This window comes from Epinephelus fuscoguttatus, linkage group LG8 (genome assembly GCF_011397635.1).
Source record: "Epinephelus fuscoguttatus linkage group LG8, E.fuscoguttatus.final_Chr_v1".
Lineage (NCBI taxonomy): Eukaryota > Metazoa > Chordata > Actinopteri > Perciformes > Serranidae > Epinephelus > Epinephelus fuscoguttatus.
Genome location: NC_064759.1, coordinates 22,512,445 through 22,535,941, shown reverse-complemented (window position 1 = coordinate 22,535,941; position 23,497 = coordinate 22,512,445). Strand labels below are relative to the sequence as shown.

General features: G+C 39.6%; 3 protein-coding genes across 7 annotated transcripts in view; all 3 read left to right on the top strand.

Moving 5' to 3' along the window:
* The first annotated feature begins 1,532 nt into the window (after positions 1-1,532).
* rbm12bb (RNA binding motif protein 12Bb) lies at positions 1,533-7,202 on the top strand. The gene is made up of 2 exons (XM_049584430.1): positions 1,533-1,673; positions 4,774-7,202. The coding sequence occupies exon 2, from the start codon at positions 4,796-4,798 to the stop codon at positions 6,713-6,715; it is 1,920 nt and encodes a 639-aa protein (XP_049440387.1). The 5' UTR covers positions 1,533-1,673; positions 4,774-4,795; the 3' UTR covers positions 6,716-7,202.
* An 899-nt stretch (positions 7,203-8,101) lies between these two features.
* gra (granulito) lies at positions 8,102-11,854 on the top strand. Its single transcript, XM_049584431.1, has 7 exons — positions 8,102-8,360; positions 9,625-9,707; positions 9,806-9,864; positions 10,524-10,581; positions 10,820-10,926; positions 11,029-11,087; positions 11,338-11,854. The coding sequence occupies exons 2-7, from the start codon at positions 9,626-9,628 to the stop codon at positions 11,363-11,365; spliced, it is 393 nt and encodes a 130-aa protein (XP_049440388.1). The 5' UTR covers positions 8,102-8,360; position 9,625; the 3' UTR covers positions 11,366-11,854.
* A 2,200-nt stretch (positions 11,855-14,054) lies between these two features.
* The window catches only part of upp1 (uridine phosphorylase 1), a 189,958-nt gene continuing 180,515 nt past the window's right edge, over positions 14,055-23,497 (top strand). Inside the window, exons 1-8 of one of the 5 annotated variants that reach the window (XR_007449912.1) lie at positions 14,055-14,157; positions 14,447-14,491; positions 16,673-16,784; positions 16,878-17,036; positions 17,163-17,277; positions 17,980-18,189; positions 18,981-19,127; positions 19,245-19,491. Coding sequence is in view for 4 of the 5 variants with exons in the window: in XM_049584708.1 (XP_049440665.1) it covers positions 14,451-14,491; positions 16,673-16,784; positions 16,878-17,036; positions 17,163-17,277; positions 17,980-18,189; positions 18,981-19,127; positions 19,245-19,396 (936 nt within the window). In the remaining variant the exon portion in view is untranslated. Of the gene's footprint in view, positions 14,158-14,446; positions 14,492-16,672; positions 16,785-16,877; positions 17,037-17,162; positions 17,278-17,979; positions 18,190-18,980; positions 19,128-19,244; positions 20,004-21,248; positions 21,594-21,918; positions 21,952-23,497 lie in introns of those variants that run through there. The other 4 variants (XM_049584708.1, XM_049584707.1, XM_049584710.1 and 1 more) reach the window with 4 other exon arrangements.

Here is a 23,497-nt window from a genome sequence, read left to right as displayed (position 1 = left end):
GATAAAATAAATTAAAAAAAAGAATATAAAGCACTTATGTCCAACCCTTTCCTTAGGGACCCATTGAGTAAACTGAGGACCCCTGACCAAATGACACATTTTATGGAATATGATTTCATAATCAACAATCATTTAACTTAATTCAGTTTAATCGAACTTAATTTATCCCAAAGGAAATTCTTGTGCCAGAGAATGCTTCAAATTACAGTCACACTGAATACAGTGACAACAATTAACTTCACAACCAGAACAACCAGTGGGTTCCCCGGGGTCTGGGTCACTCACTGGGCCCAGTTTTAAAAACAAAAGTATTAAAAATCTGGCAAGATAGTCAAATTTACAAGATAAGAAATATTTTAAAGGAGCAAAGCATAAACCAGTGCATAACAGAGTAACAATATATGCAATAGACTTGTTCTTTGACAGTTTGTTATCTTCTTCCTGATGCTTGGTCATTGTTCAGTTGGCTCTTTGGTTGTTTTAACTGCTTGCTTTTCTATTGCATTATGAGGCTGTTTAGCAAAAAGCGAAGGCTTTGTGGAAAGAGTTTGCGTTCAGGTCTTCACCATGCCCTGTATCCTGTGAAGTTTCTATCTTTAATAATAATAATAATAATAATAATCTAAACTTAAAAGAATCATATAGCATTTACTATGCGTTTACTACTATATATAGTATATGACCCCTTATAATCAAAAAGGCCTTGTGACCCCCCATGAACCTGTATTGACCCTGGGTGAGAGAAGGGACCCCCAGGATTGGAACCACTGCCTAAATGACAAAATAGAGAGGGTCAGATGACCAAAACTAAGCGAAAGGGAAATAACTTTACTTGGTCTGCATTGAATACAAAGAGCTTCTATACAGAAAACTCTCAGAGTCAAACAGTCGATGAGCCTACTTGACATATGACAAATTTCATATACTGACAAGATGCAGCTGTCTTGATACTTAATTTGTGCACCTTGCATAACATAACATAACATAACATAACATAACATAACATAACGAAGGTTTTCTAGAGATCTCAACAATACAGTCTACGTTCTAAACATGAGCTTGCTCTCTTGAAATAAATCTATGTTTTCGATACTCAGTCTAAATTGTCGCTACCATGTTTTGTGTTGATCTGAAGAAATGCTGCAAGCCAGATCCTTGTGGTACCAGCTGTTACATACTGTGGAAGGATTTAACTTGGACTGAATGTTATTACAGAACTCAAGGAAAACTTAAAACGTGTTGATAGTATAGTAGCTTCAGTGTAGAAAGAGACTGACTGATGGACAGGGCGGTAAAAGTGGGTATGACGTGGAGCATCAGAAGTCTGTTGGAGAAAGGGGACATGTAATAACATATTTACACATTTATTTAAGTATTTACACCAAACAGGTTTAATATTTAGTGCTTCATAAAATAATGGTATTACATACTCCGGTACAGTAGGGGGCGGCATTCACCTTTTACATTGGTTTGTAGCCAGTCGGATGTAAAGGAGAAGAAGAGGAAGTAATTGACGCAGAAGTCGTAGAAGAAGAAGAAGAAGAAGAAGAAGATCCTCCCGTACGTTTAGACGAGAAACGAGAGTGACACGAAGCTAAACTTAACCGATCTGAATCTATTGGCTATTCTATTTTTTTTTTTTTTTTTTACGAGAACCTGTGCTTGTCAATTGTGTAAGTTTTGTCGCTGGTTAGGTAGCAATACTGTGGAGTTGATAAAAAATATTTTTTTATAACCGCATGTCGGTGTTGGCCGTCACACGAGCTAACGCTAAAGCTACAGGCCTGGTTGACGACAATGCTAACGGCAGCTAAGCGCGACATTTTCCTGTGCTTTGTTTGATTAACAAGGACTTTTGTAATGTTCTCCATCTTCCTAGCCATTGAACCGAGTTAACCAAGTTAAATTGGACACAGTGTTACTTTGGGTTGCCGCAGATGGCGTTCTGGATGAAATGCGGGGCGACGAGAAGGCCATGGGTGTTGAATGAAGTAACGTTACCGTATTTCTGGTTAGCTAAGCTGAGGTGGTGTGTGGCCGTGTTCCTCGGTGCAACTTAATGCCCTCATGGTGGTTTTAACTATGTAGATAGTCGGGAGCCTTGGCTACGTTTCACTGACATGATTTGCTAACCAGTTCGTTTTTCTCGTTGACTAATTTGCAATTCTGTGACGGGTAGTTAGCAGGTGGCTAACGGTGGGCTGTCAAAGCTAAAGCTAGCTAGCCTGAGGTATCGGTGCTAGTGACGACTGTGGCACTTAATGAGGTAGGTGTTGTGTTTCCAACATAGAGTTGACGATAGTTGATTTTGTGTAATGCCTGAGTTTGTGGTGCAGTTGAATTGATTTAGACCTTTGTCAGCTCTTGGGTGCAGTATGGTGCGGTATCTGATGGCTGTAGACATGTTGTGTCCTGATTAAAAAAAAGTTGAATTGCTGTTTGATCACATTGTATTTATTTTGGACTTTGGTTCAGAGGTCCGGTACCATGCAGCAAGCCATATCAAAATGAATACTTGCCTTGTTGCAAGAACTTAAAGAACCATACAAGTGGCTTTGTGCAGTCAGTCCATTAAATCTGGTGTGCTAAGAATATACATAACTGATAACCATTTACAAATTCATGTGCCCCTGATTTTAAAATGCATTTTTCTTATTTTCCATTGGCTCATTGATTTCAGTCTAGAATCTTGTATAGAGTTGACACTACTCAAGTTAGCTAACATCACTATAAAACACATCCACACCGGGGTTTTTTCCACAGTGTTAAAATAGCCTAATGATTTGTGAATCCTTACCGGGGGTGCGTGTACATACTGAAGTGAAGGTCTAATTATAGAATCCAACCATTCAGCTGCTGCATAGTATTGCATGTATGAGCTATGATGGTTGGAAACTCGAGAGGGAATACAAATGATCATGGAGAATAAATGTAGTAAAAACTTGTTATAGATTTGACAGTTGCATGAAATGCTCTATGTAAATAGTTTTGCAGATTAAAGAGTAAAAGACGGTTGTGGCCACATGATAGCACATAAATGCACCCAAATATCATGATGAATAACTCCAATGAGAAGATAAATACAATTTCTGTGGAACAACTCTAACACTGTATCAGTTTGAGCTAAAGTAGGAAGAGGAGGAAATGTTGCTGAGGCAAACAAACATGGTGTATCACATGGAGCAGAGACTTTCCAAGCCAAACTAGTTGTAACTGGGAAATCTTTTCTACAAATCAGTCTAATACATAACTGCACAGCCATGGAAATAAGTCCTGGGATAAAAAAATTGTATGACAAGCAAAATCGTAATTACTGGGGTCACAGACGATGTGTTTCTGCGAGTGAAGCACTCAAACATTTTCTTTTGAAAATTTCAACAATTTGGCCAAATGCTTATCTAAAATCTGGCTGCATGCTCTGGGAAATAAGTGTTACTAATGTAAAGATAGTATTTATGTAGTTTAAATGTGCAAAACCACTGATATGGTTCTTTACCACACTATGATAGTAAAATTTACCAAACAAAATCATGTAATAATGGTTGTAATTGTCAGCTTTGGTGCTTTCTGGTGTTTGTTTCCTGAGTGACAGATTTAGAGTTGGATTGTAGTCTGTGCTGATGTAGCGAATATAAATACCTTGTAGATACTGTGCCATGATAACAGTGATATTGTCCTTGCTGGTGGTAGCTGTGTCCCAGTTGAAGAACGGTCTTCTTCCAAGTCTGAATTTGAAGACCCAATTTATGATGGATCAACAAGGCTGTCTCATTCCAAAGGCCTCTCCAAATGCATTGGAAAAATACTCGATGGAAGTTTAACCCTTGAGTTATTGATTGCTGTGTTGGCTGAATAAGTGGAAACTTTCGGTGGTAAACTTGAAAATTTCGGACCTACATTTGTTCTGCGCAGCACCTGGATGCGGAATTCATGTTGGAAGGTTTGTGAATGTGAAATGATGGCTATGGTGACTACTCTGTGGACTGTTGCATTCTGACAAATTGTCAGTCTAATAACCCTCTGGAGGCAACAACTTTATCAGCTCTTAGCTGTCTTGTCAAACGAGTGGCCTTTGTCATATTCTGTTTGCAAGATTGATATTTAATATTACTGATTTTTAGGTCAACTTAAATCTAACTGTTTTAGCTGGATTACACGTGATTAATCTGAATAGTTAACCCATGGTATGAGTGATTAAAAGGGTCTGATGAAGTTTATCTACGGTGAAAAGGTAAATGATTGTTCCAGAGAGATTGTGTTGATTTGTGTATTTGGACTTAATGCTATATGGTCCTTGTTAAGCCAGTGTCCTACTGCATTTTTAAATGCATTGGTGTTTGCAAAAATATCTGGAAGATGTTGAATTTATGTGTTGTAAAGTGGTGAGTCTTGCGAGAAACTTGATTGAATATGAAGTGAATACAATTTGGGTTGGATTTGTTTGGAAAGTGGTCTTCAGTTTATATTTTACTTTCTATGTTGAGTTGTTGTGTGGGCAGATGCGTTGATTTTGTGTTTTGGGACTTTGCGCTGTAGAGTGCGAGCCACAGTATATATTTAATTGCTATGTTATTTTCACCAATTTGAATTTCTTGTTCATTTTAAAAGCAGTTGCCGTGGACATTTATCATAATAGTGTCCCTTGCCTCTGATGTCAATTGTCTCACATTGCTATTCTAGTTCAGTGGTGTTTTAGTGGAGTGCCAGGAAATTGAGGTTGAGCTAGAGGATCTCTGTCGGCAATAATGCTATTCTATACCCCTCTGTCTGCAGGTGCTGTTGTTTGTACTTCAGCATGGCGGTCGTCATCCGTTTACAGGGACTAAGAGTCACAGCAGGTTCTAAGGATATTCGCAAGTTCTTCACTGGCCTCAGAATTCCAGATGGAGGGGTGCATATAATTGGTGGCGAGCGAGAGGAAGCTTTCATTATCTTTGCTTCCGATGAAGATGCAAGAAGAGCCATGACACGGTCTGGAGGTTGCATTAAGGGTTCGCCAGTTACATTGCTGCTAAGCAGTAAAACAGAGATGCAGAACGTGCTTGAAAGAAGTACAGCAAATGCAGAGCTAGATCAGAAGAGACACTTTGAGGAGAATGCAAGACGTACTGCAAGATCTGCGGACCCTGAGGTGGGCAGGAGATCAAGTAGCAGATCTGATTATACCCCTCCACCTCAGCACCAGAGGGCCTTAAACACAACTGATGACTTTGTGTATGTGTTTCTGAAAGGAATGCCTTTCTCTGTTACTGAAACGGAAGTCAGTGACTTTTTCAGTGGTTTACTTATAGATGAGATGGTCCTAATGAAAAATGTAAATGGTACAAAAAATGGGACAGGTTTCGTCAAATTTGCAACAAGAGAGGATGCAATTGAAGCCCTGAAGAGGGATAGGAAATACATTGGGTCAAGGTATGTGGAGATTTCCACAACAACAGCAGATGATTGGCGTCGGGCTACTGGTAAAATGTCAATGGCTACCAACATGGGTAACAGCTTTGAAAGGGACAGATCCCCTATTCGCCATCAGAGGAATCCACATCATGCAAGGTCACAATCACCTTTGGCTCCGAGGACCGTTGCTCCTCCCGATGAGGAGTACTGTGTCTTGGTTGAAAATCTGTCCTATGCAGTGGAAAAACAAGACATAAAAAGGCTTTTTCGTAACGCAAAGCTTGAGGATGACCAGATCCTGCACTTAATTGGCAGTGATGGGAGAAGAACGAGATCTGCATTCGTGCTTTTCAAGAGTCTGCGTGACTATTGTGATGCCTTAAGTCCTGAAAAAAGGCTTTTTTTGAACCGATGGATTTATACCCGGCCAATCTCAAGGGAGAAAATGATCACCCTTCTGGAATCTCAAAGCAATGATGCTGGTCCTCCTAGAAACTCTGAAATGTTTCAGGAGAGGCCTTCATCTTATCCCAGAGAGCAGCATGACTCGGAGAAGACGTGCCTGTTTGTGAGGAACCTGCCATTTGATGTACGGAAAGTTGAGATCATGGACTTCTTCCATGGGTTTAATATCACAGAGGACAAGGTGTGTGTGCTGCGCGACCATGAAGGTGCTGGAGTTGGGAAGGCTTTGGTACACTTCCGGACGGAGGCGGAGGCTATGAGGGCACTCTCTCTCAATGGACAAAGGTTTCTTGGGTCAGAAGTCATACTGAAAGCAATTACACATTCACAGATGCGACAGTTGAGCGTTGAGCCACCAATGGTGCAAGAGCCATTTGTGCAAGAGCCACTGCAGAGAGAGGAGCGGTACTCGGGAAGGAGAGGTGAGGCGTCCTATCGTGAGATTGAGTACCCTGACTTTAGCAGTCCTCAAGACGGTAATATACCAATGACCAATGCACGGGCTGACAGCTTTGGAGGCGGTGATTTTGAGCCTCATGCAGGAGGCTCGTATGCATCACAAGACAGAGGTAATGGCTTTCGTGGTGGCTTTGGTCCCTCTGTGCAGCACTTTGACACTCCCACCTGTGTACAGCTACTTAACTTGCCATTCCAGATCAGAAATGAAGAAATCTATGACTTTTGCTATGGATATCGCATTATCCCTGGCTCTGTCTCACTGCAGTACGATCAAAGTGGAAAATCTAAAGGCTCTGCGACTGCAGTATTTGAGTCCCGTCAGGAGGCGTTGACAGCAATTGAGGAACTGAGTGGAAGACCAATAGGTCCAAGAAAAATACAGCTACTGCTTGTGTAAATGTCATTGCTTTTCCTGACACCTAACATGCCCTGGTAGTGTAGTTTGGACAAGAACACTGTTGATTGAAGGGAAGTCACAACACCTGATGTGATCTAGTAGTGAGATTTGAACATTTAGTGTTGATTGAAACAAAGTCCATTTAAAGGAAGCAATGGCCTTTCTTTCTTTTTTTAACATGACCCTTTATTTCTTTTTTTGTTTGTTTTGATGCCCTTGCTTTGTACGATTGTAAATAGTTAATTTGTGGCATATAGGTTTTCCCTAATTGCACTTTTTATTTAAAATTGTGATTAGGCAATGTAGTCAGTTGCTTAAATATGGGTTTTGAAGCCAGTGCTCATGTTAAAGTGAATTCAATTTTTTGTTTCCTCATTGAAATGTTTTTGTTCAGTTTGACTTGCAACACTGTGGAAAAATGCGTGTAAATTTCAATTTACTGTGGTTGTTGTGAAGTGTTGTTTTTATAAAAATGCATACCTTCGAATTGTCGTTTTTTTTCCTTCACAGATCTTTTACAGTATAAACACATTTTGCTTGGCACAAACCTTATGTATAGATGCAGTTTAATTTCCAAATAAAAAGAACCAGTTACTGACAACTAAGGTAAGGTTCACTGGCATATGCTTGAAGTGGTTTTCTGCAGTCATGATAGAGTCATGATTAGTGTTAAGTGGGGATATACAGTATTTTTTTTTTTTTATTCATATGCACAATGATAAAACAAGGATTGTATTTATTAATACAAGGGCAAATGACTGCAGGAGAGGAAAAGAAGCCTAAAGGGCTTATATAAAATCCTCCCCTCCAATACAAAATCACTAAAACAGATCAATCAATAAAAAATTTTTCACTTTATAATCATCAGTTCAAGAGAAATACTTGTGAAATGAGAGGATGAGTGACCTCTGTGATAATCTGTAATGTGTATTTTAAATACTGAGTTTCCACCCTCCCTTGGATGAAAAAACGTGAAACTCAAACAATGATTCACATCCTCGTGGGCCATCAGCAAAATGGACTGATGCCAAAACATACTCAATTATGCCTAATCTTTGGGTGCACAGCAAACAATAAAATCGTAAACCTAGCAACATAAAACATGTAGTGACACTCATAAAGAAAGTAGATTTAGAAGCTAAAAATTTTTCAGTGCATCAGTTAGTATTAAGTCATATGAGTTTACTTTTCACCAGCTTTTAGCAGCCTCAAAGACTTAATGCTACGAGGAACAGTTGCAAAAGCATCCTAGCATCCTACCCAAAAGTTTTATGAATTAACAACAACCAAAAATGTTTTTATTAAGTTATTGGTAAATATTGTTTCCTATTCACAAAAACGTAACCAGCATTTCTGGCACATATTAAAGAAAGTCTGATATAGAGGATTAATCTCTAAGAGAGCCACAATATTTATAATTTGCAATATTAATTACAAGACACAAGTGCCCTGTTTGCTCGTTTGGACAGCTCTGTAAGGTACTTCCGCTATGGTCTCATATTAACATTTTAACTTTACACACAAACAAGGCTTTTATTTTGAAAGTTTTTCGTCTACCGGAAGTTCTGCTTCTGCCTTGACTACCATGACACCGGTGGGGTGAGCAGGCAGAAAGACACGCCGAGGGAACTTTTTAGAACTGCAGGTGAATAATCAACGTAAAATATATTTTCTTTAAAGCAAAATGACTACGTAGAGAATTCGTTATTTAACGTTAGGAGTTAGCAGGCCGTTGTCACTAGCTAAAATGACGGTAGCACAGAGCTCAAACTTCTGCATCATTTCCAAGTTGCATTTGTCATCACTGCACGTTAACTTAGTCGTATTTTCTTTTGTTAATGTCATAATGCGAAATCGTTTAAATTCGTTAGACACGTTGAGTCCTGACCGTTAACGTTAAACAAATTGATGTGTGAACGTTAAACAGACTCGCTAATGGTAGCCGCCGCCTGCCGTTATCACGCAGCCCGTGATTTCCACAGATGTCTGCCATGAACCACTGTGATGTGGACAACAAGAATTTTCCACCTGTTTTCCAAAGTTGCTTTTGTCACTCACAATTAAGGTAGAAAAAGCTTTAGAAACGGTTTACAAAAAGTTGAGCTCGCAGTTTTTCATGTATGTGAAGTTAGCTGACAGTTAAGCTAATGTGGCCAATTTAAATTGTTTGGTGAATTGCTCACGTTAGCTGTTGTGCTACAGTCAGTCTGGGACATTCCTGCTCACTGCTAAATGTCTCCCTAGATTCAATGAAATAGCCTAGCTTAACAAAACTGTCAAATTATGTAGGATAATTCTGATCTAGCTAATTAATTGACATACTTTTAATACAGTAAAATACATGCCTGTCTGCTATGAATTGGGAAAGATCAGTTGAATCCTAAATAGTAAGCCCTGTGCATTTCTCTTGACTTTTTTTTTTTTTTTTTTTTAGTAAAAGAGCTGCATCATTTGACATAAAGCTTGTGGCTGTGACCCACTACAGCAGGGGTGTCCAAACTTTTAGAATGGGGGCCTAGATTAAATAATGTGAACATACCTGGGGGCCAGCTGCTTCTCACATTGTACAGGTTATTAAAAAAATCACATAAAATTGAGACAAACCCAAATGTTTCATCTTACAGTGATGAAGCATTCAACTTTCCATCGCTCCTGAAAGCAGCAGCCTTTATGCCAATTTTTGGGGGCTGCATATAGTACATTTTGAAAGACAAGCCGTGGGCTGTGATTTGCTCCCGGGCCTGACTCTGCACATGCCTTCACTATAGAATCCCTAATGATTTGCAAACCTCACTTTCAAACTTTCAAACTTCACTTTACATTACTAATGCAGAGTTATCAGTATAAATGTGATGCACAAGCCTTGTAGAGTGATGAAGATTTAAACCTTTGAACCTTACTGACACCAGAATGGAGGTATCAAGGAGAAGGGTCCTCCAAAAGCATCTGGAGCCTGCCAGACCCCTGCGCCGCTTCATCCATGTTGACAGTGGTAAGCAGTCTGCACCAGTCGGTCAGACGTTATGCATCAAATGTACTGTGTTCATGTGTATTGGCATGCTCATATGAGAATTTTACCACTTAATTTAGAGCCCCAAAAAAATGCTGCAACATGTGCGCAGGCCCTGATGGCGGAAGAAGATCAAGAGGTAAGAAACCTTAAGGAGGACAATATTTTATGGTTGCAACTGAAAATTATTTCCAACCTTACAAAACTAAAACTGCAAATCATGTTTGAGACTTTGAAACAAGACAATGGGCCTCATGCATGAAGCGACAAACATCCTCTTATTTTTGTTTTTATCCATAATTTGTTCTTGTTTTGTAAGTACCTGTTACTTTTTTCAAGGAAATTTGTAGGTGTGGTCGAGAGCACTGTTACCAAGATAAAAAAAAAAACCAACAACATATTTTTCACAGTCCACAAATTGTTTGTTCTATGCAAGGAAACTTAAGTTTTAACATAAAATGCTGAAAATGACTGGATTTTAAATTTGTGGCTTCGCCTACAATTTATAATCAAGTGGGATTCATCATTCAGCACATCTGGGTAAGAGTACTTACTTAGTAGTTTTCTCTTAGAAAATTAAGCGAATGTCTCTGCTTGAGGCCCAGTGTCTGGCATTTTTTGCTTTATAATGCTCATGCTAAACAATTATATGGATTATCAAAGTTGTTGTCAAGTCATTTTTTCCAGTTCAGCTCTTCACCCACTGAAATAACTTTGAATAAATCTTTTGCCTGTTGAGCAGCTGATTTAGACGACATTAGGTTTTCTAAAAAAGTTTTCTAATGTTGCGCTTGATAGACCAATATTGGCATAGAGCAGTTCTACAAGATTGTCAACCTCGCCAAACAGAAAGAAGGTAAGACACAAAGTGTTTTTTAATGGCTACTGACATGTATGCATTGATGCTCTTCTAGATCTGGACACTTTTCTTATCATGCTTATGTGTTTACTTTAAATAGGGAGGTTATTTTCTCCAAAATTGTTACTTTACAGTACTGCATTGTCAGAATAACAACGTAATTCTGTCTTCCTTTTGATGTGCCTGATTCGAACTCTTGCCATGTCGATTTTAACATAAACATGTATTTTCACAGGCAGAATCTCTTACTCAAGAGATTTTTTAATTGGTCTGGCAAGTTGTCCCGAGTCCAGGAAGAAGCCAGAGTTCTTGCCGGAGCACCCCATAGTCTTAACAGAGGCAGTAAGTTGGGTATTTTTAATTTAACGGTGCTATCCTTTCTAAATGGTCAAAATAATTACTGTGCTGTTTGGATTGAATTATGTTTGTACACTGTCTCAACAGAGAGAGCTTGGGCACCTAAAGCTTCATGAAATGAGGAACAATGGGGAAATGGGAGACATGTGAGTTTAATTTTATAATGTGAACTCAGTGTGACTATCAAACATTTTTGATACTCCAGCAAATTAGACAATCTAGATAACGACTTGAATGTATATCACTGTTAAAAGGCTAATCAGTATTTCACCAAACTACGGTCTTTTTTAAACCTATATTAACCCTGACACATTACTGGTTGAGTGTGATAATGACATTAAGTCACAAGCATGAACAGTATAAAATATAATTTGTCAATATTTTTTCTGTTTTTAGGAAGGCGGATTGGCTTCACTCATCTTAAGAAATTTGCACAGGTGTTAATCACCCCAAAGAGTGTATCTGGTGTTTTCTTTTCTTATTGCTTTTCTTGGTGTTTCTAATTGAATTTTGCATGTTTGTTATTTTGAATGAGACTGACAATGGTTTGGAGTGAAGTTGCTCAAAGCTAAAATACGAAACAACAGTTAATTTGCTTACGTATGAGTATTGCATTTCTGCTTGTTTTCTGCTGTGTAATATTTTGGCTATTTACAGTTTGTAAAAATATTTTAAATATAAGATATTAATGGCTATATGTCAGCTGTGCTGGTAATGTTTCGTTTGAAGAAACCGGGAAAACAAAAAGTCATTTAATGCAGACTCAATCAAAGTCAGAAAACTTGACGGTGATCAAAATGATGTTTGTCATCAGCTGTATGAGCTGAGAGTAGATCAGCGCTGTGATTTAACGTGTCTTACTAAACATGTTAACTTCACTGATAAAGGACAGTCTGGCTCAACAGTTTTGTGTGTTGTGTTTTCTTTCATGCATTTAATTAAAACTTAAAGCTGCAATAATCAATATTATAATAGTATTATCAAATGGCTGTGTGTAATGTGGAAGACATTGCTCAACAAAATGTAACACAACTCTGCAGTGCTACTCAGTTCTATGGAGTATTTTAGGTGCTTTAAGCTGGTTGTTCTGGTTTTCTGGTCAACTACTCTTATCCTTATTTCCAGCCTCAGCTACCAGCTGTTTTTAAGCTCTAATAAACCCATTGTATGCTACCTGCTGAGCACCTAATGAGAGTAGCGGGTGAAAATTTTTCCTGAGGGGTTGGTGAAGACCAAAACAGCTAAACTCAGCATAATATTATGCTTAAATCCATACGGAAGATATTAACACATGTACAAATCAACGTTAGAACGCATGTTGATTAGTTTGTTGGAAGTACGAGTAGACAACTGTTTGCTAACACATTGACAACCAATGCATCTTTAATCGTACAGCATCAAACCTTGTATTCTACTTTTTATATATACCGATATGCCCTCTCTAAACAAGAACAAGTAAATATCTCCTAGATGTTTCACATGATACTCAACATCACTACATACATGATTAAGCTTTTCCTTCCTTTCATCTTCTATATGCAGCGAGGAAGATAAATAATCTACACTACAGATATTTCAAAATGGGAACACTGTAATGGACTGAGGATACCTAGAATCAGGCAAACTGACTCAACTCAGTTTTTGGCAGTGGCTCCCAACTGGTCCAGCCACGGGATCCAATTTTTTTCTTCGTCATTAGTTCAAGGTCCACACAGTTTAATACATTCAGCATCATTCCTGTGTTTTGTTGAGATGCTGACTATGTCAAGTAGCCGCCTCTGTGCCAGAAATTCACTCTACTTCAAAATAAAGTGTGTTTCTTACAAATTTGACACGTTTACAAGTCACGTGTGGTCCATTCAGAATGGACCCATGACCCACAAGTTGGGAACCACTGCTTTAAGGTGTATATTTATCAACGTTTTACACACCATTGTTCAAAAGCACTTGAATTCATATGGCTGGTATTCTAAACTTGCTTCGCCCGGGGCCACTTTTACAAATGCAAGGAGGCAGGGGCCAGTCAGTGAACCAATATTTATAATTAATATATTAAAAAAAAATAACACCACAAACCTCTGTCAGGGGCTCTGGGTGATCCTCCCCTGGCACTTTATTTTGATAATCTGTATTTCGATGCATTTTTATACACTGTGGCACTTAAATTACATTCAAAGTACAAAACAAAAGAAAAAAATCCCTGTGCATGTAATAATAAGGGAGCACAGTCTAATGGATTAATTCAGGAGCAAACCTGGGCTATCACTTTAATGGGTTTGATTTTAATTTTTATTTATTTAACCCATGGATATTTAATCAGGTTAGTCCCAATGAGATCGTGGCCAAAGCAGCACCACCCAAAAAGTTACAGCCAAACAACCACACAATAAAACACACAAAATATACACAGTAACGTGTACAAATATTAGTACACCTACACACAATGACAACACCCAAATGACTCATTCAAACTTGTACTTATGAGAGCTTTAAAATCAGGTAGAGACCAATTCATGTAGTTTTTAATCTTTATGAAGGTTATTCCAAGTGAGAGGAGCAGAGCACATAAAAGCCTTCTTTCCCAGCTCAGTCCGTACGCCAGGAACAGACAGCAAAACTAAATCTTTAGATCTCACACTATAGATCTCTGTTCAATCAAAGTACAAACGCCAGAGGGAGGGCTTTATAAAAGCAAATACTAGTGACTGAGCCTATGGAAGGTCAAAGAAGGCCAGTCAGCCCTGGAATAAAGCTGCAGAGATGAATGAGGGCTTTACAGTTTGATATGCAGCATCTACCATGTGCAAACTATGCGCAGATACATTCATGTACAGCAAATCATAATCCAGAGCAGTGAAAACATAGCAGCAACCAGTCTTTTAAGCAGATATGTGGAGGTTATCACCACTGTCACAACCATAATGACACCATTAAATGCAATTGCTGGGAATCACTGGGCAACAGAGGGATTTTCCTATGCTGACACCAATGAACGTGGTAATTGCACGTCCGCTGTTTGGTCCCTGATGTACGTGACAGAGAGAGGGAAGCCACATCCCATGAGTCCGCTAGTTATGTTGTGATGCTAGTGACGTGTCGACGTTACGTCACTGGGGGTAGGAGGCTCACTTTCCGGTGCCGACGTCAGATGTGCAGAGAGCGGTTTTAATATATCAGAAACACAGGAACTGGCTGTCGAGGAGCAACACACCAAAGGTAAATGCCTGTCTTGTGTTTGTGTTGTTTTGTTTTCTGTCTTTGTTTGTCCTGTTGGCTTATCTGGAAGGTAAAGAGCGAATTGTTTGGTTTTGACCGCTGTGAGCGACAAAGCGCGGTGTGCGTGAACGTAACGCTACACAGTTTGGCCAAATGTGTCTTAATTAAGTTTGAGGTGAGGATAATCGCTCACCACGTTTAAGGTTTACGCTTAACATCACACCTCCAGTTTGTAAGGTGTTTGTAGAGGTTGGTTTTATTCATGGTCACTTGTGGTTTTTGCTACCAGGAAGATGAATCCAAAGGACGACAAGCGGGCGGCGTCATGCAGCAGGTGAGAAATACCACCATCCTAAGTTAATGTTTAAAAGTTTGCTTTAAATCTTGTCTCTATGTGGACATATTTAATGATTAAACTTTACCGCAGGATATGATGTGAGGTTGGTTCCGGTGAAAGGAAACTTCTGGGTGTGACAGGATACAGGGACAGTAATCCTGCAGACAGTGTGAGGCCACCTCACCTTAAAGGGTCATTTAATTTAAAACACATTTTCTCACTCTTATATGTATGGATATCTACACTCAGTTGCCAGTTAGCTAAAACTAACAACTAACACCTTACAAAAGCTGATCATAATAACCCACATGAAGGATTTATCACAAGACTGTTATATTTGACTGCATTAGTTTAAGATGGTGTACTTGATAAAGTGACGACTGATTAAATCAGTGGCAATGAAACAATACTTGGTATAATAGAATCTCTGTCGACAGTTTTCATGTGGACCATTTCTTGTTGGTAGAAAATAGTATTGAGGTAAACTTTACTGTAGCCCTTTTTAGATAGGAATTGTGCAAATTTGCAGGAAAGCCCAATCTGTCTTTTTTCAGCATTGGCAGTATAAAAACAAAATCAGGGAGTGTGGCCAAATGCCGCCTACCTACATTTGTTCATACAGAATGCTCCTTTTTCGGGGCAATGGGGGGCGTGAGGAAGTAACAAAATGTGTAGCTCAGCATGTGACGTAAACAGTGACGTTAGAGGGAAGCCGTGGCTAGTCAGTCCTTCGGGGATTCTCTCGTAAGTCTGCCCGTTCTTTACCGTCCGGGCAAGGACGGCGCGCAATTCTTTGTCTCCCCAGTTGTTCATCTTTACAGTGTCTGTCAGGTTTGTGTTGCCCTCTTGCTACTAGCTGCTCACTAATTCCTGCTATCAGCTGTTTCCTGTTAGTCTACCGCCAGTGGGTCGCACGTGCGGCGTCATCAACAGCTCCTCCCAGAAGTCTTCAACAGCCCCTCCCATTGTGGAAGGCCGCCTCGGTCTGTTTAAACTAAAAGGGCTCTGCCAATATGACTACCCTATGGGGCAGAAAATTGGGCACCTCGGATCAACTCGCCAATCCAGCTCTGTGTGTCTGAACGCTCGCAGCTTGCTGGCAAAACGGCCCAACATTCGCGGAAGATCTGGCAGTGTAAAAGGGGCTTCTGAGGCAGAGGTGTGGTCACGAGTCACATGACTTGGACTCAAGTCAGACTTGAGTCACAAATTTGATGACTTTAGACTCCACAAAATCAAAAATGACTCGCAACTCCGCTGGGACTTTAACACCAATAACTCATTACTTCCCAGGTAGTCAAAATGACCTGGCCCAGAATCGGCCTAAACTTGGCATGCCCGATGAAATTTGCTGGTCCAGGTCCAGTTGCCTGACTCGGCTGAGGCTTGGTATGAATGACGCCCCTGATTCCGGCTGCCGACACTGCCATCACTGGGCTGTTAACAGAAATCACCTGGCCCGACATTGGCCCCAACTCAGCATGCCGGATGAAATTAGCCAGGCCGCATCCGGTTGCCTGACTGAGCTGAGACTCTGTATAAATGACACCCCAGAATCGGGTCAAATCAGCTGGCCCGGATGGCTGCAGACTGCTGAGTTTAAAATACTTGATACTTTCCCTGAACTCTAATATTAAAAAGTATATCATAAACAATGTGCGCCACGAATCAATTCAGTTCAATTTATTCCCTGAATTAACTAAAGTTAACACTTTAATTCCCAGCAAGTCAGCGCTCAGTTCTCTATGTCCATTGTGTTTGTACCAGTTTGACTGCATCCAATCAAGTTGTTGGAGAGAACCATGAAGAACTATCGTGACTGAAGGCTGGTTGGAAAAAATGATACCACAGATAATTTCAATTTCGTACAAAATCTACACGGTGGTGAATGAGAAAATGGATTGCAGTATGTGGGTCAAAAATGACAGACAAAGATAAATCAATTCTATTCTTTACCTTTATTTGTTTAGCTTTGTTTCCCTTGTTCTTAGCTGTTTTGATGATTTCTGTGTAAGAACACTGAGAGCAACGCAAAAACTGGAGTCAAATTCCTTACCTGGCATGGAGATGCCGCTGTCTTAGATGTATTCAGCCATTCACTGACGTGACACAAAATGGCAATTAAGTCCGATTATCAGACTAGAACTGACCCTTTGAAATCTCTTATTCCACCCATAGCACTGTTTTTGTGCACAACCCTTACCTGGATGGACTGAAAGATGACATCCTCTACCACTTTGGTTTAGGAACTGGAACTCATGACCTACCAGCGATGTTTGGTGATGTCAAAGTAATGATTTTTGTTACATTAATTTGTGGAAAATAATTACCTGCACAGTCTTTGTTCTGCTCTTATTAAAGTTTTTTGTGTGATTTCTTTCAGTTTGTGTGTGTCGGGGGCAGTCCTTGGAGAATGAAAGCATTCACTGAGTACATTGCTGCTGAGCTCGGTATGGAAGACCCGAAATCAGAGTATCCAAACATCTGTGCCGGAACAGACCGCTATGCTATGTACAAAGTCGGCCCTGTTCTGTCAGTCAGTGTATGTAATATCTATCATTACACTTTTGTATTCTGTAAACAATTGTTACGCTATAAAATAGTAGTGTGCTAAAAAACTACATAGATGTGAAAAGTGTGTGTGACATGTTGGTGCTTTATTTTGCAGCACGGGATGGGCATACCATCTATTGCCATAATGTTGCATGAGCTAATAAAGCTCCTCCATCACGCACATTGCACAGATGTAACAATTGTACGCATTGGGACATCAGGTGGAATAGGTAAGCTTCATATTTACCAATATTTTTTTGTTGCCTGAATGCCTGATAATACATGTGATTATTCATGCGTCGCATTATCAAACCATAAATATTGCTAACACTCTATGAGGATGCTACTTTCCTTTTGAATCTGTCACTGAACAAACTGAACTATTGTAAGATGACTTGAATTGCTCTCCCTGTGTTAAATGTCAAATGTGCTTGCCATGAGATGGGTTAGTCGGGCCATACAGTGGATGATATTTGAGCAGGTGATATTGCCTACAGACACCTTTTCTTAGTTTGACCACTAGAGGGAGCTAAAAGCCACTCAGGTTTTAGAGCAGCCCCCTTGCTTGGACCAAGCCTATCCGCAAACTCAGCCTTACTTGTCATCTCAACTACACACCGGTAAAGTTCTGTGTCTGCATCTTGCTTATGATGCTTTCACAGTAAAGAAAATCTGCTCTGGCCCTAGAGAAGGCCACTGTGGGTTCTTCGTCACGCTTGGAAAGGGAGGGGGTGAGGGAAGGGGTATGCAGTTGGTTCCTCACTGCTAGATGCCATGAAATCCAACACACTGGTCCCTTGAATACTGTATTTATTTGTCAAGTGTGTTGATTTAACATAAACAATAATAATAATTAAAAAAACGTTTTAATTGAAGCTCTCTTTTTGTTCAGACTATATATCACTGTCTCACTCACCTTTGTTGGTTTCCAGGGCTTGAGCCTGGCACAGTTGTCGTCACCAAGCAGTCCATGGATGCCACCTTCCAGCCCAAGTTTGAGCAGGTGATCCTGGGGAAAACGGTGGTGCGCAATACTGATCTGGACCAAAGCCTGGCTGAGGAGCTGCTGCAGTGCGGCAAGGAGCTGAACCAGTTTAAGACCGTGATTGGCAACACCATGTGTACACTGGATTTCTATGAAGGTATGATTTTGAAAACAAACTGATGCGTTCATTATATTTTGACTAATATACACAGTCAGTAGGCACTTTTGTCCTTCAGCCCAGTTAAAGATAAACATGGATTTCTGTAAGCATCTTGATTTTGGGTCATTTTGGGGTTTTGTTTGCTATTAAAAAACTCAAGTCTTGGGCTTCAGAATATGACACAAAGTGAATGCCATGATGACATGGTGATTAATGGTATGATGACAAATTCTTTCAGAATATTAAAACCTCATAAAACCAATGGCGACCGATTTGAGTTTGATCTAAGCTGCTTCACATCACGCATCAAAATATAATGTTTAATGTTGACATATTTGTCAATATGGACATGTTACACATCAATAGCTCAGTTAGATTATTCACAATTCAATCATTCAGTTCACGACAGCACAATTTACTCAGGTTTAGTGCATTGTAAACAAGAGAGGCGATATTCCCTTAGTCCGCAAAAGAGTCCTCCAATCAAAAGAAGTTCAGAGGGCCAGTGGGCTCTGAAAGTCATGGCTCGATGATGACCCTATGTAATGGGATGTAGTTTGGTTAATATTTTGAGTAGAAAGCTAAGAATATCCTCTTTCCATCAGTTTCTGGGTCTGGACCTGGGTTGAAATGGATGTCAGGTGGGGGGGGGGCTCATTTTGGTCATTTTGTAAACAAAGGGGGATGGCATCACCCCTCAATGTGCCTACTATGCACAGTACCTCAGTTGTAATGTTCATCTTTAACCATTTCTTCTGTCTGTCTCCTCTGTCTGATCAATCACTCAGGACAAGCTCGTTTGGATGGAGCTTTCTGCTCCTACACTGAGGAGGATAAAAAGGACTACCTCAAAAAAGCCAGTGAAGCAGGAATCTGCAATATTGAAATGGAGTCATCAGTTTTTGCTGCTATGTGCAAGCTGAGCGGTCTACAAGGTAAGAAAATATAACACCATCATTATATTATAGTTGACCAATTTTTCAGCATCTCAAAACAGACACTTGTCCTCACACCTCGTTGAGTTTCTAACATTTATTTGTGTCTTTGTACAGCGGCTGTGGTTTGTGTGACATTACTGGATCGGCTGAAGGGGGATCAGCTCAGCAGCTCTCATGAAGTTCTTCACAGTTATCAACAACGTCCTCAGATTCTGGTTGGCTCCTACATCAAGAAGCAGCTAAAGGGCAAAGCAGTACATAGCTAGGTGCAGCAGTGGTTTGCAAGCACACATGAAGTCCTGGGTATCTTCTCTTGAAAACATGGTGCTATGCAATAACTCAGCTTTAAACATTTTTATACGTTCTTTCCTGCTCACAAATAGCCATACCTTTAAATAGGTTTAGATTAAACTTTATGATTATGCACTGAGTTTTATTCACTGAGACTGTCCTCATACACTGGCATGCACTATTTAACTGTTGTTTCATCTTGTATTTATCTTAAATACAATTTAAATGAGTCTTAAATGTTATGTAGAAGCCTATGGCCATATATTTTTTATTTAAGGCTGCCTCTGTTTTTATATGACGTATGATATAAAGTTCCTTTGCCATAAAACCTGAATCACAACTTGACTTTTGGTAAGTCTGTGTGTACAACGATGCTGTAACAAAATCAGTTAGTTTAAATGTTTCATGAAAACCAAAAGAGAGACACTGATATTGATAAATTTGTCTTTATGTTATATAGGTTGTTGCCAAATATGTATCATCTGAGATATATTTTATGCTGAATTTATGTTGTTTTTCTTAGATTAGGCTTCTGTAATGTTCCAATGAATGTTTTAAAACTAATAAATCATAGTGAGATCATGTTGGAATATTGATATCACTTTGTTAATGTCTTCACATTAGCTAGCCATAGAAAATGGCATTTTTTAACTGCTGTTATTTTTAAAACGTTAATTCAAACTAGCACAGTCAGTCCACGACTGTTGTACTTCATGCAAAGTAGGCCTGTTTTTATTTTTTGGAAATCATTCATTGTGCCTGTAACTCAGCGGGAACTGCTGCCCCAACAGGAGATAGGCAGTAGAATGTAGAATGTAGAAAATGGAGAGGTGAATGAATTATAAATTACAGAATGAAGCAGTAATGTAGCCTATGAGATGTGCTGCAATACAGATGAGTTAGTCAACATAAAGTGTCTTCGTATGGAGTCGGGCTCCCTTGAGCTTTCAGAACAGTGTCAGTGCTCTGTGCCAAGTCTGTCAAACTCTGATGGAGGGATGAACACCAATTCTCCACAAGATATTCCCTCATTTTTATATAAACAACTTTTTATTTCATTAGATAATCTCATTGAGATCAGGATCTTTTTCTTGCAAGAGACAAATATACCTGTGTTCAAATATAAATGACTTGTTAGTCTCGCCACCAGACAATCAGAGATCACTGGCTGCTTCTGATTTAGTTAAGCAAAGCGTCTAAAGACTAACTTGTGAGTCTAATGACTTGTTTACATTTTTGAGGGCTTAACCCTTTCATACATGAATTATTAGGACCTCAGTCAAGATTTGTTTGAGTGTTTTATTCCTCTTTATGCATAAGTAAATTATGAAGTGCATTGTTTTTAAACATGCACTTTTTAAAGAGTTTTTCACATGTCCACTGGGTTGGACAGCATGCGTTTAAATTCTTAAATATTCTTTCAGTTGGGTTTTCAATATACTGATCAATTTCATCTCTTTTTGCTGTTTTGCTCTATAAAATATTTTTGTTATGACCATTGATTTCCTGAGGAGGGCGTATCAAAATTATGAAGAAAAAAAACTAGAGCCCTCCGCAGAATTTAGCCCATCCCACCTTTGAATTCAAAGTTCCACCCCTGCTACACTTTAATCTCCAGCTTTAGCTCTATATGGTCACTCAGGATGCTGACAACCACTTTGCATGTATGAAGACGAGAGGAGTGTCTGCCTGCGCACTGCCGCGCATGCCCACCTCATGTGTGCCATCCATCGTACCCCGGTCTGTTTGCTGATTCTGCACCTGAAGCAGCATCACCTCACACCTGAGGATACATCAGCCATGGCCAAAAGAGCAAGTGTGTTCAGACTGGAAATGTTAATCTCGATGTATGGGTGGATGGAGTGATGGGTTTATGACAGATCCTGTGTCCTGTGGTTTTCTCTGTTGTCATCAATGCGTGTGGTAATGTGGTAAAATCTGCTGTTTTGTAGCGCAGATACGTGACTGGGAGAAGTTAGCGCTTACATCCCATGATGCTTGGGATGGTTGTGACTTGCTGGACGTCACGTCACTGTGGAGGGTTTGGCGTCAGGTGTTTAGAAACTGATTTGTCGCAAACAGGAACCTTCAGTCGAGCAACAACATACCAGGAGTAAACAACTGTGTGGTGTTTGTGTTGTAGTTTTCTGACTTGCTTTGCTGATCACAAAGGTAAATATTTAATTATCTATTGGGTATTTTTAATTTAAAAATTTCAAATTTTTAAATTTATGTCTAGAGTTTTGTATTAATACATTTACATTTATGAATTTTTACTGTCCTAAACTGTAATTGTGCTTTGGCAACATACATGAAATGTCATGCCAATAAAGCTTATTGAATTGGACAAAAAAGTGTATTAGTTGAGTTTTAGGTAAGGCTAATTCCTCACCACATTTAAGGTTTTAATATAAGTTACATCCCAGATTGTAATTATAACGTTCAGGTGTTGGTTTTGCTCTCAGTCATATAATAATATTGTCACCTTTTTTTCCAGTAAGATGAATCCAAAGGACGCGTCATGCAGCAGGTGAGAAGTTCCACTATCCCAAACTAATATTTAAAAGTTGTTCAAAAGCTTCTCAATGTGTTGACACTCTATGACTCAGAATATGCTGTAAGGTAAATTAGGAAACTTCTGGGTGTGACAGGACTTAATGACAGGAATGTGGCTACACCAGTCATTTATTCTGCCCTATTTAATTTCACTGTCCAGCATACCCATAGAAAATGTTGGTCCTGTGTGAGTAATTACTTTTAATGGTCCAATGGTCCAGTGGTTTTAGACCAGTCGTGCATGAGGATCTTTGAGATTGTTATTAAGAACATGCTGATGGAGAAATTGATCCACTGCAGTTTGCTTATCAGGCAGACAAAGGTGTGGAGGACGCCAAGCTTTTTAAACTCAACAACCTATTTAAGCACTCGGAAAAGCCACAGGCCCACACTAGGCTTTTATTTGCAGACTTTTCATCAGCATTCAACACAATGCAGCCTCATCTCTGTCTTGAGAAGTTGATACTTGTTCTTTAATCTGCCCCACCAGCTTGTATTATGGATATTGGACTTCTTAACTAACAGAACAGAGGGTTTCTGTAAATAGCTGTCTCTCAGACTCTCTAGCTTTGTCCACTGGCACACCACAGGGATGTGTTCTTTACCGTTACTTTAGTATGTACACTAATGAATGCAGGAGCACCCAGGAGGGCAGCTACTTGGTCAAAGTCTTGGACAATACCGCATTGCTGTCCCTCCTCCGTGGATCAGAATCAGACCATGGGAAAGCTCTTTTGGATTTTATCTCTTGGTGTGGCAATATTTTCTTGGACTTAAATGTATCTAAAACTAAGGAGCTGAAAATTGATTTTAGACATACCAAAAGAGATGCAGCCAAGAAAGCATTATTCACAATGAAACTGTGGAATCTGCTGGTTTATCTGCTGGTTTCACAGCCTCGCATTGAAAGACAGAAACAGTCTAAATGTCATTGTTAAAGGCTGCTCTAAGATCACAGGTGTGACATGACAGGACTTGACCGGTTTTGCAATCATAAAATCCTCCATTAAGCCACAAGTATTTTGGCTATTTCTGGACTTGTTCTCACAGGCAAATTTTCTCTATTGTCGTTACACTTTACCTGATTATAAAACTAACCAGTATTCAGCCCTGAGGGGAACCTGCACCACAAACTACATCCTCCAGTATGTCCATACAGTTGAATGGACGTCTTTCTCAAACAATCTTTACAAAAACTGAACATTACAACTCACATGAAGGATTTATTGCAGCACTGTGGTGTTAGACTGTACCAGGAGTACTGCATAAACTGATAATTGTTAACATCAATGGCAATGACACACAAACTTCCCAACAGTTTTAATCTGGGCCCCTTTTTTTAATTAGTTGAAAATAGTCCTGATGACAACTTTTAACACTGAAGTCAGTGCAGACCCATCACACCCTGCCAACACATTCTCATCCCAACTCATCAAATACAGCTACTTTGTCAGTGGACCTAAATGTCATATATGACGTGCTAGGTAGCCTCTTGTGTTGGTTTTGGACGTTCACAGACA

Excerpts from the sequence above, each read along its gene's own strand:
- rbm12bb (XM_049584430.1), top strand. The coding sequence starts at position 4,796 with ATGGCGGTCGTCATCCGTTTACAGGGACTAAGAGTCACAGCAGGTTCT.
- gra (XM_049584431.1), top strand. The coding sequence starts at position 9,626 with ATGGAGGTATCAAGGAGAAGGGTCCTCCAAAAGCATCTGGAGCCTGCC. Across the intron at positions 9,865-10,523 it reads TGGCGGAAGAAGATCAAGAG|ACCAATATTGGCATAGAGCA; the intron begins GTAAGAAACCTT and ends TGCGCTTGATAG. Across the intron at positions 11,088-11,337 it reads AATGGGGAAATGGGAGACAT|GAAGGCGGATTGGCTTCACT; the intron begins GTGAGTTTAATT and ends TTCTGTTTTTAG.